The sequence below is a fragment of the Mustela nivalis genome (genome assembly GCF_964662115.1).
Source record: "Mustela nivalis genome assembly, chromosome: 8".
Lineage (NCBI taxonomy): Eukaryota > Metazoa > Chordata > Mammalia > Carnivora > Mustelidae > Mustela > Mustela nivalis.
The window spans coordinates 75,679,679-75,700,083 of record NC_139027.1 but is presented as its reverse complement, the minus strand read 5'-3'; the positions used below and the strand labels follow the sequence as shown (position 1 = coordinate 75,700,083).

Here is a 20,405-nt window from a genome sequence, read left to right as displayed (position 1 = left end):
GCAAGACTTGTTTCAGTTTAATTAAATTTAGAAACATATTTATAGACAAATATCCTGGAAGCTTTAAATAGTTTGTGTCACCCAGGTTTCTTTTCTTTCTTTCTTTCTTTCTTTCTTTCTTTCTTTCTTTCTTTCTTTCTTTCTTTCTTTCTTTCTTTTTGTTCTTTTAAACAAAATCCAGAAGAGCCTCTCAGCAAAACTGGAGTATAATGCATCTGGCTGTAGAGAGCATACTTTTGAAATGATTTATCTTTAAAATAGAACAATGTGTACCTTTGAAGAACTAAAAGTTAACAAAAATTCACATGTAAAAGTTGTTTTAAAAGCACAATCTGTCTTTATGAGTACATCTGATTTTATCAGGATTTCTTAAAACTCTGAACTATTCTGGAAAATTCATAATAAAGCAAATTAGGCTAGAAGAATCCTTATAAAAATTTAAAGACAACCTCAAATCCCAGGGCTTTGGTGAATGAAATAATTGGAAAATATTGTTTTTTACCTTGAAACCGTACAAAGGTCCTGCCTATCGGTTCTGCCTGAAACTCTGAAGACACGGTAGGTATATCATACCCTAATGATTAGCCTCTGTCATGACACAAAGTAGAGGCTCCCACGGTCATCTCTCCTCTCCCAAATTCTCATGCCTAAAGACTCCCCACCACAAATCCTATCACCCAGCCTTGCTTACGTCCATATGTGGGTAAAAATCTTGTGAGAATAATAGCTAGCATTTGGGAAGTGTTTATGTGGCAGGCACTGTTCAAAAGCACTGTATATGCTTAAATAATTCATTTCATCCTCCCAATACCTTGTGAGGCTGGCACTAGGGTTAATTCCCCAACTTAACAGATGAGGACAGTAAGGCACAGAGCTTGCAAGCTGCCTATTCAAGGTCACACACGAGCAAGTGGCAGAGCCAGGACTTGGGCCTGTGCTCTTGCCCTACCTAGCCTCTGCCACACTGCCTCTCTACATCCTTACTTCACAGTTTTGTGCACTCTTCCTTTCCAATGACCTTTGTCCCCTTCCTCATACCCTCAACTTTTCTTTACTGGACACGGCTCCACATCTGAAGTTGACATTCTATTCTCTGATCTCAACCTTTTCTCCCTCCTTCACTCATTACTGGCACCACTCCTGTTCTTTGACCTCATTCCAAATGTTTAGTCCTCTGGTTCTTCTATTTTATTTCAGTTTCTCACTTCTCTCCTGGCCTCTCTTCCTTCCCTACCAACCTTGGGTCCTGATTTTGGTCACAAAACAACTCTTGCTCCAAAGCATGGGACTGTGTTATATCCTCTGCTTCTAACATACCCCCTCAAGAAAATTTCACCTCCCTTTTCTTTTAGGTCATCCAGGGGAGAGTGTGGGAAGAGAGAGGGAAGGTAATGAGGGGTTTGTAGACATAATTTTAGCTATAGCAGATAACTTAAATTGGGTGATAAATATATGAGAGTTCATTTTTTTTAAAGATTTCATTTATGTATTTGATAGAGAGAGAATGTGTGCATGAGAGAGACAGCACGAGCAGTGGGAAGGGCAGAAGGAGAAGCAGACTCTCCACTGAGCAGGAAGCCCAATGTGGGGCTTGATCCCAGGACCCTGGGATCATGACCTGAGTTGAACAAAAACACTTAACCAACTGAGCCACCCAGGCACCTGAGGGTTCATTCTATTATTTCTTCTACTTCACATGTTTGAAAATGCCCATAGAAAACATTTATTTTAAATCATCATCTTGCTAGGTATGTACAGAGCAAGTAAAATGTTAATTGTAGAATCTAGGTGGTAGGAATATGGATGTTCACTGTAAAATAGTCTTCTAACTTTTCTGCATATTTGAAAATTTACATAATAAAATGTTAGGGGGTGCCTGGGTGGCTCAGTGGGTTGAAGCCTCTGCCTTCGGATCGGGTCATGATCCCAGGGTCCTGGGATCGAGCCCCACATGGAGCTCTCTGCTCGGCAGGGAGCCTGCTTCCTCCTCTCTTTCTGCCTGCCTCTCTGCCTACTTGTGATCTGTCTGTCAGATAAATAAATAAAATCTTTAAAAAAAAAGAAAAAGAAAAAGAAAAAGAAAAAAATGACTACTCTCACATCACTATAATGTAAATTCTGCTCCTATTTCTGAGCATCTGGAAGATGTGAGAGAAAAATAACCAATATGAACTCAAATCACCAAAGTCAGGTGGGCCCTGAGAACACTTGCCAATCTTTCTATCTGCCCTCGAGTATTTCCCTATGTCCCTGATCGTTCTCAGTCCTTTCCCTCATTCTCACTAAATAACTTAGTTGTGGAGTAATCTTCGTCAAGAAAACAGGATATCCGATGTGATCTCATTCTATGCCTCACAAACTTAGATAGTTGTCCTTCCTCACCTTCCTGCCAGCCCAGCCCACCCACCATGCCCCCCCACCATGCTGCCCCCCCATGCCCACCCACCCACTTCGGAGCTTTGTTCTTTGTTTCCCACTTCACCTCTCTCCTGGCTTCTTCCGCTCATCTCACAAACTCAAGGTATGTCTTTGCCATCCTAAAAATGCTTCTCCTAATACCATGCTCCCTTCAGCTTCATTCCTTCTGACACGGTGGACTGGGCAGACAGCTCTTCAAAGTCAAATACGACACTTACTCATCTCCCTTTCATCTCCCAACACACTGCAGTCTGCCTTTCTTGCTAAGCACTCCACACAGCATCTGATACTGCAGACCACTCCCTCCTGTCACCACTCTACTCCCTGGCCCCCATGACTTGCTTCCCAAGGTCTCTTCACACACTTCCTTTATGTGCTCTCAGCTATTGTAAAACCCAGTGTTCCAGCAGCAGTCCGCGGCTCGGCTGCAACACACGTGTCCCTGGGTGACTTCTCTCACTGTCAAGAATTCAACCACCAAATACATAGTGAGGATTCCCCAAATCCTTCTCTCCAACCCAGCCCCCTCCTCTGATGTAGCCTGGTGTTGCCACTACCTGCTGGACTTCTTAATCCTTAACTCAAGTATCCTCAAAGTTCTAAAAATTGGCATGGTCCCAAATAGCCTTTGAATCATCCTAAAACCACTCCTCCTCCCTGAGCTCTCTTTTCATTTATTTTATTTTTTATTTTTAAGTAGGCTCCGCACCCAGCATGGAGCCCTACACAGGACTCAAGCATGACTGTGAGATCAAGACCTGAGCTGAGATCAAGAGTCGGACACTTAACCCGAGTGACTGAGCCATGCAGGTGCCCCACCCCGAGCTCTCTCATCTTTCACCCAGCCAATCTTATCTTTCCTATTTCTGGACCCTGAATTCAAAAAAATCTAACCAAAGATTTTATGTCCTACCATTATCTATATTCACTCTCTCCTCTCTTTGCTTATGACCAGTTCAGAGTCTCATCCTCTTCCCAAGAACCACTTCTGCTGTCTGTTCTTAGCACCCCCAGCTTGCCTCCGACAAATCCGCCTTCCTCTCAGCAGAACGATCTGTTAACAACACGAACGTGCCCCCACTCCTGTTACCAGCCCGAAGGGTTCACAACACCTTCAGGGTGCAGAATAAAGTCCTTAATTAAACAAAAAAGCCGTCCATGATCAGGATGATCAGGACCCTCCAGCTTGTTCTCCAAAGGACTTGTCTTCAGTGGAGGTAGCACTCTGGCTTTGAGATACTCTCTCTTTGTTCTCCCTGTCTCCCAGCTTGGGAAACCTTCCTTGCCCATTTTCATTTGGTGTAACTATTCCTTCATCTCTCTGAAGACTCAGCACAAACGATTCTTCTCTCAGAAGTTGTTCCTGATCCCACAGCCTAAATTAGATTTCGCTGTGACCTTACCATGCGTCTCATAACTGTGCTTAGTACATGTCATTATAATATGCTATTTCCTTTTCTTTCCCAATAGGTCATGAGGTTCTCTGAGGGATGGGGCAGTGGCCTAATTATCTTGATGTCCTTCAGCCCATTGCCTGGCATGTGGTAACTGTTCAATAAATTTTTTTTTTAAAGATTTTACTTATTTATTTGACAGAGATCACAAGTAGGCAGACAGGCAGGCAGAGAGAGAGGAGGAAGCAGGCTCTCCGCTAAGCAGAGAGCCTGATGCAGGGCTCGATCCCAGGACCCTGAGATCATGACCTGAGCCAAAGGTAGAGGCTTAACCCACTGAGCCACCCAGGCACCGCTAAATTTTTGTTTTTTAAATAAATGACTTTTTATACAGAAAATGTTTTTCTTAAGTATTAAAATGAAAGTTGCAAGAGTGACTAATCCAGAATCAAAATTAGTCAAGTTCTTAATATCGACCGACATATTTCTGTACTTAATAACAACCGTGACAACCTGAAAAACACCTCCTCCCTTCCAAAGTATTCAAGTGCGGTTCTACAGTAGCTTAAATTGTAGCCTGAATGTGAGCTCAGAACAAATCGCTCAGAATAACTGAGGGAAGTTTTTCTCTTTCAAGGCTCTCAGGGTGAAAATATAGGGGTGGACATGAAAAATGGTAGGAAAGAAACCTAATAAGTAGCCTGTCTATAAACCCAAGTGGTTTAGTCATCTGATAATCACATCTACTTATCTTCATTTAAAATGTGACTGTGAGATGGGAGGCAGGGAGTAGCAGAAATGTAATGTGCAGGAACTGACAGTGCCATGTGGATAAAGAAAAAACAATCAAACAAACAGATTGTGGGAGACGTAACAAACCCTTAGCCACAGGATCATATTAAAGTCTAAGGGTTTAAAACACATGGTCCTTGAAATCAGAGGACAGCTAGTTATTATGAATTATAGTAAAAATATGATTTAAAGTAGCATTGTGTTCACTGGAAAAATATATATTTGCATAATACCAGGGAGTCTCTAAGTCACTGGTAACTGAAAAAACATTTTCCTGGTAATGTAACATTTTGGAAAAAACACAGTTCAATTCTTTGTTGAATATATTGGTGAAATTTTTCTCTTACTTTAGGTGGAGCTGGTCAATATGTTCCCATATTCATGCTAAGTATAAATTACACGGTGACATAGCTTGTCTAAATCTAAATTTTTAACTTCTTACATAAACAAGGCACATGAATGATGAATGATTATTTAGAGGTTATTTTTGTGTGTGATAACTTATGTGTGAATGTTTCATTATATTTTTCTTAAAGTGATCAATAGGACTTTTTAAATTTAAAAATAATATTTATCTTAGCATAAATCAATTCTTCCTCATTCTTAAAAATGAGAAAACTGAATTAAGCAAGAATGAAATCAGAGTTATAATATATCTTGGCATATTTCATATTCAGACATTTTTCTATACATATATAATAAAATGGGATAATAATATAATACTGCTGTCTACTTTATCAACTAACAATGCATCATAACATATTTCTAAGCACTAAATATTCTTTTATTTAAAATGGCTGTATAGTAAATCATTATCTGATTATATATACTTGCTTAAACTATCCCTTACTCTACATTTAAGTTGATGCCAATTTTTCTTCATTGTAAACTATGCCATGCAAGTAATCTTTCTGGGGCAATTGAAATGTTCTAAATATTGATAGACTGATAGCAAATATCTGTCAAACCCACCAAACTCTATACTTAAGATCTGCATTTTATTTACTTAATTTTTTTAAAAAGTAAACTCCATGCCCAATGTGGAGCCCAACATTAGGCTTGAACTCACGACCCTGAGATCAAGACCCAAGCTGAAATCAAGAGTCAGACACCAAACCAACTGAGCTACCCAGTTGGCCAGATTTTTTAAAATATCGCTTGTATTTTTTAGGTCTACCAACTCTACTTCTTTCCCAGTGTGTCCTTTGTTCTTTTTCCCCCACTGATATTTATCCTTTACTTACTAACAAGGAAAAGCTTGTTTTTCACATGTTTCAAACACTTACTTACCCAAGCTTTTCAACTACCTTTTAAAAATTCTGGTTAGGAATTTTTTTTTTTAAGATTTTATTTATTTATTTGACAAACAGAGATCACAAGTAGGCAGAGAGGCAGGCAGAGAGAGAAGAGGAAGCAGGCTCCCTACTGAGCAGAGAGCCCAATGTGGGGCTCGATCCCAGGACCCTGGGATCATGACCTGAGCTGAAGGCAGAGGCTTTAACCCACTGAGCCACCCAGGTGCCCTTGGTTAGGAAATTTTTGATGGTAAGAACATTTGGTATCCAAAGTAAAACACACTTCCCACCCAAGACAATATAAATACACATATTCTCTGACACCCACTTCTGATCGTGGGGCTACCTCCCCAGTTGCCTCAGACACTGCTATGCACATAAAGGTCCTACCTTGGTGAGCAATCCCTTCACCGTTGGTTTGCCCTCAGGCTGCAGAAAAAGAGGGCTGGCAGCTTGTACTCGAAGAACATTCTGTAACACTTTAATCCATTCTTCTAATATATTGGGAGAATCTGCGGTCAGATAGTATGTGTGTTTTTCAGTGGTCAACTAAAATGGGATGAGAAAGAGATAGGAACGGAAACTCTGAAGATTTAGGATTATTAACAGTTCTCTGTCTAGTCTAAAAACATCATTAATTACCATAGAAACAAACATGTCATACCTTGAATCCTAGTTGCTAAATAAATGATTGCATACATAATTTAGAGTAGTTTCACCACTTTGTGAGAATTACAATAATTAACTTGGTGCTGAAATAATTTTTTCACTTCCATTTACTTTAAAAATTTTCAGAGTATTAAGCTTTTTTTTTTTTTTAAAGATTTTATTTATTTATTTGACAGAGAGATCACAAGTAGGCAGAGAGGCAGGCAGAGAGAGAGGAGGAAGCAGGCTCTCCACGGAGCAGAGAGCCCGATGTGGGGCTTGATCCCAGGACCCTGGGATCATGACCTGAGCCGAAGGCAGAGGCTTAACCCACTGAGCCACCCAGGCGCCTCAGAGTATTAAGCTTTTGAGTCATGGTTTTTTATCTCATCTAATCATTACCATTTCTTTTTCTCCCTTAAATGTGCTACAGGTTCCTGTCTGTTGAAGTGAGCAGCAGCATGACTGGAGATTGTAATAAGATATTTTTTAGCAAAGAGTTATTTGTTATAGAAGTGAAGAAATCAATTATAACTAAAACAAGAAGTGTTTGGAAGAAGAGCAATTCTTATAACATATAAGATATTACGAACTCACAATTTTTCAGTCTTAAATTAACCACATTTGAAAAATTTCAAATATTTCAGAAGCTTGTAGCTGATTCTTTTTTTTTTTTTAAGATTTTATGTATTTATTTATTTTAGAGGTAGAGAGAGAAAAGGAGAGACAGAAAGAGAGCGTATACATGGAAGGGAACGGGCAGAGGAAGAAGAGAATCTTTTTTTTTTTTTTTTTAAAGATTTTATCCATTTATCAGAGAGAGAGAGGGGGAGAGAGCGAGCACAGGCAGACAGAATGGCAGGCAGAGGCAGAGGGAGAAGCAGGCTCCCTGTTGAGCAAGGAGCCCAATGCGGGACTCGATCCCAGGACGCTGGGATCATGACCTGAGCCAAAGGCAGCTGCTTAACCAACTGAGCCACCCAGGCGTCCCAAGGAAGAAGAGAATCTTAAGCCGACTCCACGCTGAGCTTGGACCCTGATGTGGGGCTCAATCCCAGGACCCTGAGATCATGACCTGAGCCAAAACCAAGATTTGACTGCTTTAACTGACTGTGCCACCCAGATTCTTATCTGCTTTGCTTCAAGATGAAATTTTTCCTGATTCTCCCTTCTACGTTTTTGGGCAGTTTTCAGGTTATTATCGCCAGAAAACATTGAAAATGAGGCTTATTCCACTCTCCAAAGGAGCAAGATAAGAATATAGTATTTATTGAAGGTATTTCAGAAATAAAGTATCTAAATTTCAATCACATTTATCAAACTATCTCAAGAGTGTATGTTTTACATTTAGTAGGCTTCTAGCAAGACTGGCCTTATTGTGTGGGTTAATGGGCAGCAACTATGTCTAGGGTGTGACCAATATTCTTCCCACTTGTGGTTTCCCACTGTTGTTATAGCAGCTGAAGTTCATAGAAGAAATGCCATTTTCTGGTTCTATATCAAAATGCAAGCTCTCCTGAAGTTAGCAGAACATAAAACTAATAATATTGGGAATTCATTTCTCATATAAGCCTTCCCTAAAATAGCTAGACAGTTTGAGAGCTGGGAGAGCTGTGAGGTCAGGTAGAGGGAAAGAAGCGTGTAGGGATAAAGGGCAAAGGAGGTGCTGTGGAGAGGTACTCAACATAAACCCAACTGATGTTATATTTTTAACTGAGAAGGTCTAGGGTTTCACATGTTTTTTGAGGCACTACACTTAACACAAAACGAATAAAGAAACACTGAATCATCCAATCTCCTTTCTGTTAGCTTGGATCATTAAGAACTGAGTTTTGCATGACACAAAAAAGAAAAATTTTTAAAAAAAGGTTAAAAAAAAAGTACCTGAACTGTTTGTTTGTTATCTCCTCTTAAAATGCCGCAGGATGCACTAAGTTCAATATGGCCCTGGGGTTTTCTAATTACATCACTCTGTAGGAAAGGAAGAAAACCGAAGGAAGAGTGATTGATTACCTGTTAACAGTAGTAGTAAGAAATGCTTTGTATCATTAATTGAATTACAGGAAAGAAAATCAACCAGGAGTTTGAGGAAGTCAATTCTAAAAAGCAAGCACTTCCCACTCACCGGAGACTTATAGTAAAGTAATTCACCACCTTTAAGAACAAACCACCTCCTCTTCCAAGTTTTGACTCTACCACTCATTTTTAATAAGTAGCCAGATTTTTCCAGTGGTTCCTAATTAAAAAGAAATTTTAAAAATTTAAGTTTCCCTTTGGAGCCTCAAACTAACAAGATTCATTACTATTTTCTTTCTTTAAAAAAAAAACTGATTCAGTGTTTACATTTTTCCCGTTATCACTGGATGATGAGCAGGTTTTAGGGAGCTTCTGCTCTGGCTGGGAGTATTCTGTGTCTGTGGAGTAAGCATCTGGGGGAATGGCATAATCACTTTCAGAAGCCACTGAAGACAGAGACACACCTAGATGAATAAAGAAATAAATTAAGTCAATATTTAATAATAAGGTGGCCCAAATGCTAGCTGTGAGTTCTCCTAAGGAATATAGCTATTCCAAAATCACAAGCCTTCCTAGACTAGATTTATTCTCATACCTTTGCCATAAAGAAATTTTAAAGCAGAAAACAGAACTAAAGGATTATGATATAAACCTTCAAGGAAGTCACAGGAACATGAACATGTTGGTATGATTATAGGCACAGCAAATTTTACATAAACTGTGCAACATATATATACATATATAAGATATATGCAAGGATACTGATGTATCTTTCATTAAGGATTAAAAATGTGTATTCACATATTTACATTGTATGTATTACATATATACAGGCAAACAAATGTTTGATTTTAATTTATCAAGATTTGTACAAACACATTTTATTTTTTAGAAAGATTTTATTTATTTATTTTGACACAGAGAGAGAGAGAGAGAGAGAGAGCACAAGGAGGGGAGTGGGAGAGGGAGAAGCAGGCTCCCCACCAAGCAGGGAGCCTATGTGGGGCTCAATCCCAGAACCCCAGGATCAAGACCTGAGCTCAAGGCAAATGCTTAACTGACAGACAACCAGGCACTCCTACAATTACATTTTAAACCACTTAGTTTTTGTAGTCATTTTTTAAAAAATATTTTATTTATTTATTTGACAGATAGAGATCACAAGCAGGCAGAGAGGCAGGCAGAGAGAGAGAGGAGGAGGCAGGCTTCCTGCTGAGCAGAGATCCCAGAACCAGGACTCTGGGATCATGATCCGAGCTGAAGGCAGAGGCTTTAACCCACTGAGCCACCCAAGCGCCCCTGTAATCACTTTTAAAGTAATTCACATCCAAAAGAAGTATTAGTATCAGTATCAGCATCAGTAGTATTTTCCATATAAGTTGAATATTACCACTTTATAAAAAATTTTTAAATCTTTTTGTAAAAGAAAAGAAATAAGACTTAAAGATATAAACAAACTATTTCATTTGCTAGCAGTTACAAAGTAAAATTCAAGGGAACATTTCCACAATAATTCATTTGCTTTTTTTAAGAAAATTACTTGCAGGTTGCAAGCCACATTTGCAGGGTCCCTACAATTGGAGATTTTCAATATAATAAAATCAAGGACTTTAAATCATTATTCATTGCAGTATCTGACAATTTTTTAAAGTGTTTATTAACATTTAAGGGACTTGTTAGGACGTCACTATATCATTATTATTGTTTATTTGACTAAGACAAGTAACAGTCATGACAATAATGTCTTTATTTTTCATAGAACAATAAAAATTTAGATTTATAAGGGACCTCAGAGATCATCTTGATTAATGCCTTCATTCTCTAAGGAGACTAAGGTCCAGAGATTAAATCAAAACATTTGTTCAAAGTCAAACAGCCAGGCAGGAACAACGGTAGAGTGCAAATCTCAAGTGGTCAGCCCCAGGGCCAGTGTGCTAGGCACTCCCCTAGGTGCTAGGGACAGAGCAGACGACAAAAGAAAAATTTCTGCCTTCATTGGACATAGATTCTAGTCAGAGACAGAATAGAGACAGACAAAATATTGGCAGTAAGTGCTAGGAAAAGATATAATATAGAGCAGACTAGAGGGAATTAAAAGTGGTTGGAGTAGAGCAAGGGATTGCAATTTGAATGGTGTGCTCAGGATGGATCTCACTGAGAAGACAGTGTTTGAGCAAAGCACTGTAGCAGGTGCCAGAGTTAGCCTGATAGTCACTGGGGGGACAGAATACCAGATAGAGGAAACAATCAGTGTGGAGGTCCTGTGCATGCTGGCACATTTCAGGAACAGCAAGAGGGTTGGTGTGACTTGAGCTGAGCAAGGAAGGAGAAAGGATATGAGATCGAAGACATGAGAGACACGTAACACCTTATAACCATTATGAGTCTTTGCAGTATTTTGAGCAATAGTGTGATGTAACCTGATACTGCTTTTGGGGGTCAAGGTAGGAGTAAAGAGGCTGGTGGAAGTGCAAAATACTAAGCCTATCAAAGTTGAGCAGCTCCAGAAGCTGAGGGAATTACCTAGGAGTTCCATGGAACATAATTTGAAAACCAATAGAGCACACTGCATTAAAGTCTTTCATAAAATACAGGTGTCGTTTAGTGTGATTATGTCTCTCTGTCACCTATACCTATACCAAATATTTCTTCAAAATCCACTAAAACTCTTAGACATGCCCAAAGTAAAGTTTTCATTTCCATCCTAGAATCACATTAACCACCAAGTTTTTAGATATATTTTCTGCCACTTAGCATAACAAATTGAGCTGAAATAAGTCCATCCCATAAATTATCCAAAATGCCACACACTAACTATAAAAGAGAAACCTTGTTTTGGCCAGTTATTACACTCTATTCCCATAATAAATTGATTGCTCTCTTAGAGATAAGGTTAAAATAAAAAGATCATGTGGCTTGGGTGGAATCACAGAAAGAATTAAGAAGAGAATTAGGACTAAAATATAAGCATCTTAGTCCTGGCTAATTCTCTTCTCACTTCAGGTAAAAGCAAGTACTTCGATTGTTTTTAAAAAGTCCTATTATGGAGATAAAATTCCTATTAAATATCCTGAATTACATGGAGTTGTCTCATATGCCTGAGACTTTGCCTCACCGCGTTTCATGGCTCTGGGGCTGCCTGGTCCACTCCGGTTGCGCGTGTCTGACTCTGAAGTCCGGGAGCTGGATCTGGAGCTATCTTCTTCCTCTGACCCAGAGGAGTCATCCAGGAACGGGCTGCTGCTTATTTGTGTTGCCTTCTAAAGAAAAGGACGACAGCCTAGAAGTGTCCATCTCTAAAGTCACCTCTCTTTTTAGATATGAAATGCTTTAGCAGAAGACATGGAATAAGATTTTTTTTTGAATACAAGAATATATTTTGGCATTATCGAAGTCATGTTGTTAAATCCCAAATTCTCATTAGCAAGGCATTTGTCAAATATAAAAGTTTCCTGAAAACATAAGGCTGTTAATACTTAACAATACTTATTTTAATTAAGTACTTCAAGCAAGGGAAGGGAACCCTGGCAGTGACAGAAAAATCTTTCCAAATTAGGAATCTTTGCTACATCATTAATTGTGATATTTCCTTTAAACAATTAACCACCGGGGTGGGGAAGGCTGTGGAAAAGCACATGGGGTACAATAAAAATGGGCCCAGACCTCTAAAACTCTGAGAAATGTAAATATCTTCTCTAGATCTTTCCATTTCTTCTCTTTTTATGATATATTAGTGTGAACGTCTACAACTCCCTATAAAGGGAAAGTCAGAGTAAAATGTCAAGAATGGAACCCGGAGCTTGAATAAACAGTTTTCCGGGTCCACCATGAAGAGAGCCACGTGCTCAGCAGTATCAGTAATGACTTACCCCCTTCAAAGTTGTATACACTGGAGTTGTCATATTCTTGTATATCAGAGAGGTATAGAGTCCTGATGTGGTATAGGACAGCAGAGCAACAGAATCTGAAACAGGAAACAAAGTGATTTAAAACAACAACAACAACACCTTCTCTCTAGCACTTAGGTCTATTTCTTATGGATGTGAGCTAGCAAAATTTCCAGTTAAAGAGAAGTTGGATGAACACGCATGCACTCTTGTCCATGGCTCATTATTGCCTTACATGTGCTACTTCCCCAACTAGACTGTAAGTTCTTTGAGAGTAAGGATCATAGCTTTTATTTCTTCGGCATAGCTTTTATTTCTGCTCGGCTGAGCAGAAATAGCATAAGCACCTGCTAATTCAGCGACCACTATCCTATGAAGATATTCTCCGATTCCTCATAATTCTAATAGTGATAAGGTGTTAAAACACCAGCATGCTTAAGACTTTATCAGGTGAACTTCATGTTGAAAGCTTAAAATATAATTTCCCCAATGGTAAGAACAGAAGATCACTTTGAAGAAATAGAACATCAATGATTGCCTCTAAGATTTGGTTTAGTGTTGGATAGGGAGGGGGCTAGGAGAAGGAGAAGAAACCGATGGAAAATTTCTCTTTTTATTCCAGATGCTGTTCACTGTTGTTTGGTTTTACTTTGTATAATGGGAATGCATCTGCTTCTTCAAAAATTTTTTGAAGAAAGAAAGAAGGGATGTGTTTTAAACTCTGAAAAAAAGGACAGAGACTGATATTTTTGCAGTTTTAAACAACTGAAACTCCACAGCTTCTAGTTGAACATAGGTGGTTGTGCCCCTATATTGGATAACAGTGAATTTCAACTTTAAATGTAAATTGGCAACCTTAGAAATCATTTTCTAAAAGTTTTGCATAATTCTATCTACTCCAATGAGCTTAGACGTTTAGGAAGTTGCTGGCTAGTGAAATGGCAATACAACATCACTTATTTTTTGAAACAAGTTTTACTGTAGTAAGAAACACATAACATAAAATTTATCACCTTAGCCATTTCCAAGTGTGCAGTTCAGTTAGTGGTAATTATATGCACACTGTTATGAATCAGGTCTCCAGAACTCTTTTATCTTGCAAATCTAAAACTCTATACCCATTAAACAATGACATCCCCTCCCCACCCCCACCCAGCCCCTAGTCACCAGCATTCCACTTTCTGTTTCTACGCATGCAAAATCACTTACTTTTATTAACATTCTCCATATTGAAGGCCTCAGACATTCGAATACCTGATTTGGCTACAGCATAAATTCTGCTCTCCTAATGTGAAAGAGAGATTTAAACTGGATGTTTAAAGCAAAGAAATGATTACTTTCAATACACATGTTCTTCATTTAATATACACCAGAGCGGAGCATTATTATAAAATTATCATCAGTGCCAACTCAAATATGCCACCGTGGACAGCACTGCAGACATTTTCCATCCATTAGTCATTCCATTATTTATCTTTGTTCCCTAGTTTTTGCTTGGTATTTTACGTTCTTTTGAAGAGATAGAAAAAAAGTAAGAGAAAACTTATAATCACTGACTGCTCATAAACACCACCTTTAGTATCCTACCGTTCTAGACAGGATTAAAGAGAAAAAAAAAAGCATAAGACCTTGAATGGCTGTAATATGAGGTTAGATACCATTCACAATCATTGACTACACATAAACAATATCTTTAATATCCTACTCTTCTAGAATATGGTGAAAGAGAGGAGAGAAATCTGGAAGTCAGAAATCACAGAGTAGCATTAAGTGCTATCAACTCCTTATTTCAATGTACATTTCAGTGAAGTAGAAGGAAAAACGGAGGCCAAATAAAAAATGAATTTGAGAATGGCAATGGAATTTATAATATTTTCTTACTTCTTTTCTCTTCTTTGAAAGAAATCTCTGAAATGGGTATTGGAAAGGTTATTAGCCCTGCCCTCTGCAAGAAAAGGGATTCCAAGTAGTTCTTAATACATGATCATCATGTCCTGAATTCTCTACTGCATCTAACTGGACACGGTTGCCTGGACAGGGCATACCAGGTGGTTAAGGCAGTCCTCTTCAGGACTGTGCCAGCCAGCGGCCTGCGAGGTAACGGGCATGGGATCCTCATTGTCTGAGACCTTTTCATTTGAAGAGCGGCTGAGTGAATGAACCAGATGCGGTTTCTTTGCGAACGGGGTTGTGAGATACGCACACAGAGATGAACAGTAGAGCCGGCGGAACAGGAAGATATGTAAACACGGGAGAAAGCAGGAGAGGCCGCTGAAAGCATGACGGAGTGGAGGAGATGAGTTAGCAGTAGTGAGACAAGCAGAGTCACTGCAGACAGGAGAGGTGAGGCTAAGCCACGGGTCCAGGGACACTGGATGTCACCTGTTCTAAGGAGTTGACAATTAGAGGTGCTGCTGAATCCTCATGTTTTCCCACTACGGTGACTATTGTATTTTGAAAGATATTCCAATTCTGTAAGGATGGGCTATGCCTTCAAATAACCTCTTAAAAATCCTTAAAATGAACCCTCATAAATTGAGGTAACTGGAATACGTCTCTTTTCCTTGAAACCTGAAAATACCTAACAAATACCAAAATAAAACCTCAAACTTGGCCAGCCTGCTACTAGGCTTTTGAAAAGCAATACTACTTTTTCAGGATTGAATAGCTTCAGAAGACAAATTGAAGAGAGAAAGGCAACAGAGGAGGAAAATGGTTTGCCAAATAAAACGAACTTGAAAAACCTAACCTAAATCTCTGAAAATCTCAACATAATAAAAGAAGCAAAAATTTCAAATCCTCACTGCCTAAAGGATAACATAATTGAAATTCCAGCGATTCACATGCCAATAATGTCTACTTTTTTATGTGCTATCCAGAGTTTAATAATGAACTGCAGACGGTTTCATGTAGGCCCCAGAAAGAAATGTTCTTTTGAAAGTAAGTAAGAGCAGATACATCTTAAGGTCTGAATTTACAGTAGGAAAATATGGCTACCTTAATTTTCTTAAAATCACATTGGTCACTAAATAAATAATAACAATGGAATGTGATCCCCAAACCCTCAAAATCCTGCAACCCTAATGCTTCTCTGGAGGCCTAAATTTAAACTACGTCAATATGTGAAGGAGAAGTTAAATCTGCAAGACAGATAATTTGTTTCAAAGATAAGAATGACTTTTAAAATTGAGTGATATAGATATTTCTATAAAGAATCACACAATGGTGGTTTACCTATTGTATTAATATTCAGTGTTTTCAATGGAAGAAATTTCAATCTATTCTAGATACACAGTAAGATACTTTTGGTTAAAGCAATGGATTTATAAGCTCATGAAGAGAAAAGTTAAATTTCTCTTAAAGTTAATCAAGTAATGATTAAGTTCAAAAACTAATGACCACCAAGAGTTAAGTATCCTAGTTCCGAATTTGCCCAAAGTATTACACAGGTAGGAGGAACCCTTCTTCCACACCCTTGATATTTCCTTCCGGGGGAGGGAACTCCAGTAACATTCCGGATTCCTCTCCAACCATTCATTTCTCCCTCCCAAGGAGGAGGAGTGGCTTAACGTGACTGGCAAGCTTAGAAGGAAAAAGTGGACAGCCACCTGTCTCTCTCCTTTCTCTGGAGAAGTAATAGCTCAGGAAATACCACTTGTTCTTTCTCTGGGCTGCAAGCTACTTCGGAGAGGTGACCCTCCCCTGAAGAAGCCTCTGGAGGTCCAGGGCTACCTGGGACTGGGCTTATAAATCTAGAGAATTCCAAGTTCAGTATTGGAAAGCTCATCTGCCCTGATTTCTCTAAAATCAGTTTTCTCAGTAATAAAGGTAATATTTTGATCTCCCACATGTCTTCACTTTTTCTTATTTCTCCATTGACACACAACTCAGTGTGAAAAAAGGAGGGGAAACAGTATTCTGAAAAGTGAGATGTTTCAGAACAATCTGGATTGTTAAAAAAAAAACAAGAAAAGAAGTAAAGTAAAACCTGAAAATGGGTGTTAGTTAAAAACCAGCGTGCACGCGTCACACACAGCAATCTCATTTACCCAAGAGGGAAAGCGGTGCAGGGGTGGGGTGGGCGGTTTGCCACACGCCGGCTTCTTGGCCGAGTCACTGGGTTCCTGGTCATCGGAGCACGGGGATTCCAGGGAGTCATGGGAAAATAATCCATCATCACAACTGGTGTCCATATTCTCTAAAATTTCTGTACTGTCATCATCAACCAGATCAAGGTCTGTTTCCTGAGGTCTGAGCGGTCGGATCATGCTTATGGCATTCCTGTTGGTACCAAACATCCTGTCGGAACTTAACTGTGGTTGGCTTAAGTGCCTTTTGGCTAGGGCCACACTTATGCTGAACACGTTAGGAATCCGTAACTTTGGGGGCGGCAGGTTTGATGAAGGCACTAATTGCATACATTTTCCAGGCAGTGGGTTAGGATGCTTGGGCGTCAAAGCTGGGGTCAAAATAGGGCTGGGGGTGTTGGCCTCACTTGATGACGATGAATAATCCAGTCTCTGAGACTGAAATTTTTTATTCAGTTCATCTGACGAACTGTCCTGCTCCTTTTTACTTGATTCAGAATTTCCCTTTACAAGAGGACAGTTCTGAGCTTTCCACTGGGCCTCCTGTTGCCAAGAATACAGCTTCTTGTGTTCTGGTCTCTTTATGCCAAAAGTCTCTTCTTCAAATATAGAACTGCTGTCATCAGATGCTGTCAGGTATGCCTCGCTGCACATTCTGCTACAGTGGACCCCTTCCTCCGAGGTGTGACTGGAAAGGGTGGACGTGTATCTGCACTTGGACCTTCCTTTGCTCCCGTCTTCCTCATCAGAACTCCAGTCGCTCCCTGGGGCTCCAGAATTCTGGGATGTGCCACCATCTGTTGCAAAGCTCGTTCTTGTTTTCCGATTCTGTTCCGGGACACAGGGGGTTTGAGGCAACGTTCTCTGACCCCGGTTGTTTTCTTGAATTTGCTTCTCGCCTGACTTTTCTGGAATTTCCATTTCTAGAAAAATATATGTCATATCAGCATGTTGTCTTTGATAATGTAATCTTTCTGTACAGTTAGCTTTATGAAACTACATTGTAAAAACTGGAATTTTCATATGACTAACGCTAATTTACATGATCCTTTTTTAGTTGTCTTGTTTAAACCCCACTTTGAAAACTGTAAGCTTTAAGGTAAAATATGAGCCCTAACACTTCAATAGAAGATGAAATTAAACTGCTTTTTACAAAGAAACACATTGGGGAAAAAGGATACTGACAACGGTTTAAAATGAAAGAAGCAAAATGTGAAACAGGGCAACTCTGACTATCAAAGAAAGCAGCCACCAAAGGATACCACTAATTCTATTTTAAAGCAAAGCAAAGGACGACACTCTTTCAACTAAATTTTAAAATTATCATAAGAAAATTTAAACACAATAAATATAAAGTTATAGTTTAAAAAAAAAAACACAAACTTTGTTCCCAAGCTTCAATACATGGAATATGCAAAGCCATGAAGAAACATAAACACAGAAAAGCCTTCCTGGCTCTACTTAGGGTTTATTCATAACTCCAAATGTGTTTTTATAACAAGAATAATGCTGTTTAACAATGTCTTTTGACGTGGCTTATTTTTGTTTTGAATATAATTAACAGAAGGAACCACTGGCTTCATAAACACCAAACTAAACATTTGTACAATTTATAAAGAGCACAAGAGAAACTTTTAAAACATAGACATGACTTTCATAACAAGGAACTAGAGGCTGAACAAATAAACTTGATGATTTTTTTAAAAGATTTTATTTATTTATTTGACAGAGATCATAAGTAGGCAGAGAGGCAGGCAGAGAGAGAGTGCGGGGGGAGCAGGCTCCCTGCTGAGCAGAGAGCCCAATGCAGGGCTTGATCCCAGGACCCTGGGATCATGACCTGTGGCCAAGGCAGAGGCTCAACCCACTGAGCCACCCAGGCACCCCAAACTTGATGATTTGATATAAAGCAAATTGTTAAATTTGCAAGTGGGCAAGAGCTTCAGGCCAGCCAACCTCAGGTATACCAAGCAATACTCAACTGACTATTTGAAAGTGGAAGGAAAATTAACATGACTGCTCAGAAAAGAAAAATAAATTGCAGGCAACAGCATAAAAGCAAGTAGCAAAGGACAATTCTGCTTGGAAAAGCATTATGTTGTCAGGATTTCATGACCAAGTATAGAGCCGGCTTTTAGGGCTATATTTTTTCTCCTTTGGAGGAAGGAAGCGGGAACTGAAAACACAGACGATGCACATTCAACGCTTTCTAAAATATTTGGGCAAAGTCACACTACAGGTGGCAAAGCCAGCAGCGGCACAACAGAGCAAAATTTTAAAGGGGCTTTACAAATAAAAGAAGGGTAGAAACCTGCACACAGGTCCAGGACTTAAACATCTATGCAAATATTTTCCTCTTTGAAGCAAAACGGAAAAGGCAAAAATCAAAGCAAATATTTTTCTCTTTGAAGCAAAATGGGTAAGGGAAAATCAAAGCACTTAATAAATTGTCCCCTGATGTTCTTTTTCTTTATAAGTTTGCTATGCCATATTTAACTTCATATTTAATATCAGGTAATTTTTAAATATTTTAAGTAAATAATAGAAAGTTCATAGTTCTAATGTGAAACTCAGCTAAAACAAGTACCTTGTAGGTACAACAGTGAGCTTTTTAATTTTAAATATCACTGCTACCTACAGCAGGAGAAAGTATCAAGAGGGGAAAATCAGTCTCTTCTATGCATCTTTGTCAAAGACTCCAAAAAAAACCCCACACAAGATAACTAGGTATACAAATTAAAGGCTGGATTGCTCTTTAAAAATATTTTCATACAACATCAACTTGTCAAGAAAAAAAAAACACAAGGAAATTTAAGTTATATTTGGATGAATCCTAGCAAATTATTTTTCCTTTTTTAAAAAAAAAGTCAAAGTAAATTTCTCTAGTCCATAAATACCTTCTATGTCTTTTCCCTCTGTGAACTCGGGCTCTTTAAATGATATCTTGCTCATTTCCTCAGATTTTACTACTTGAGGAGGACTCCTTGCTCGGGATAAAAAGCACCCAAAGGTCAAACTGCTTAGGCGCTGGCCTTCTGAAAGCTTTGGTGTAGAGAGAGTAGATGACTTCTTCCCTTGAACTTCTGCAAGATCATTAATCAAAATCAAGATCTGAATTTTTTATGACAGTTTATTAAACACAGAACCAAAGCATATAAAAGTCTGGACAAATCACTCCTTATACCAGAAAAAAGCCTAGTCTAGTAACATAGACCCCTCAATGTCTAGTATCACAGGCTAATGTTTAAATCTATTTTTACATTTTGAATGTTCTAAACGTTTTTTAACTGTAGGGAGAAACTCTAATCCCTTTAAAAGTAGTTCTTAAACAGAAACAAAACCACAAACAAAAAAACAGACTGTAGACAAGGAGAGGGTTATAGCATCTTGCAAAATCATGGTACTGGTAAATAGCAGTCAAAAACTGGTAAAATTTGATTGGGCAGTAATGCTACTAATGGTGAGGGAAGAGGGACTGAGGTCGTAGTTGCCAGGACAACCAAAGAAATTCAGATCATCAGTTGGGGCAAATATCACATGGCCATTGTACTAACTTTTGCTATCTTAGTTTCCAGTTCGCTTTTCCCAAAAGAGCAGATGTAGGGGCTTGATCTATGATGACCACAATATGGAGAGTCCTCATCACTTCTTCAGAGGAAAAAAGGGGGGAGGGGACAGTTTCTAGGTAGAGAATTTAGATAGCTCGAGGAGTAATTAATCACGAGTTAATCTATCTTCTAGAAGTTATAACCTCCCTGCTTGCAAGATTAAAAGCATGGAGAGGGGCGCCTGGGTGGTGCAGTCGGTAAGTGTCCAACTCTTATTGTGGCTCAGTCATGATCTGAGTCCTGGGATTGAGCCCCACAT

General features: G+C 39.0%; 1 protein-coding gene across 5 annotated transcripts in view; it reads right to left on the bottom strand.

The window, feature by feature from the left end:
• The window catches only part of PLEKHH2 (pleckstrin homology, MyTH4 and FERM domain containing H2), a 120,645-nt gene that overhangs the window by 47,943 nt on the left and 52,297 nt on the right, over nucleotides 1-20,405 (bottom strand). For 4 of the 5 annotated variants that reach the window (XR_014315941.1, XM_082746743.1, XM_082746746.1 and 1 more), the window contains exons 7-15: nucleotides 19,436-19,621; nucleotides 16,500-17,461; nucleotides 13,660-13,735; nucleotides 12,433-12,527; nucleotides 11,679-11,823; nucleotides 8,891-9,027; nucleotides 8,673-8,783; nucleotides 8,432-8,518; nucleotides 6,290-6,448 (exon numbers count right to left, since the gene is read on the bottom strand). Coding sequence is in view for 4 of the 5 variants with exons in the window: in XM_082746743.1 (XP_082602869.1) it covers nucleotides 6,290-6,448; nucleotides 8,432-8,518; nucleotides 8,673-8,783; nucleotides 8,891-9,027; nucleotides 11,679-11,823; nucleotides 12,433-12,527; nucleotides 13,660-13,735; nucleotides 16,500-17,461; nucleotides 19,436-19,621 (1,958 nt within the window). In the remaining variant the exon portion in view is untranslated. The remainder of the gene's footprint in view (nucleotides 1-6,289; nucleotides 6,449-8,431; nucleotides 8,519-8,672; nucleotides 8,784-8,890; nucleotides 9,028-11,678; nucleotides 11,824-12,432; nucleotides 12,528-13,659; nucleotides 13,736-16,499; nucleotides 17,462-19,435; nucleotides 19,622-20,405) is intronic. The other variant, XM_082746745.1, reaches the window with a different exon arrangement.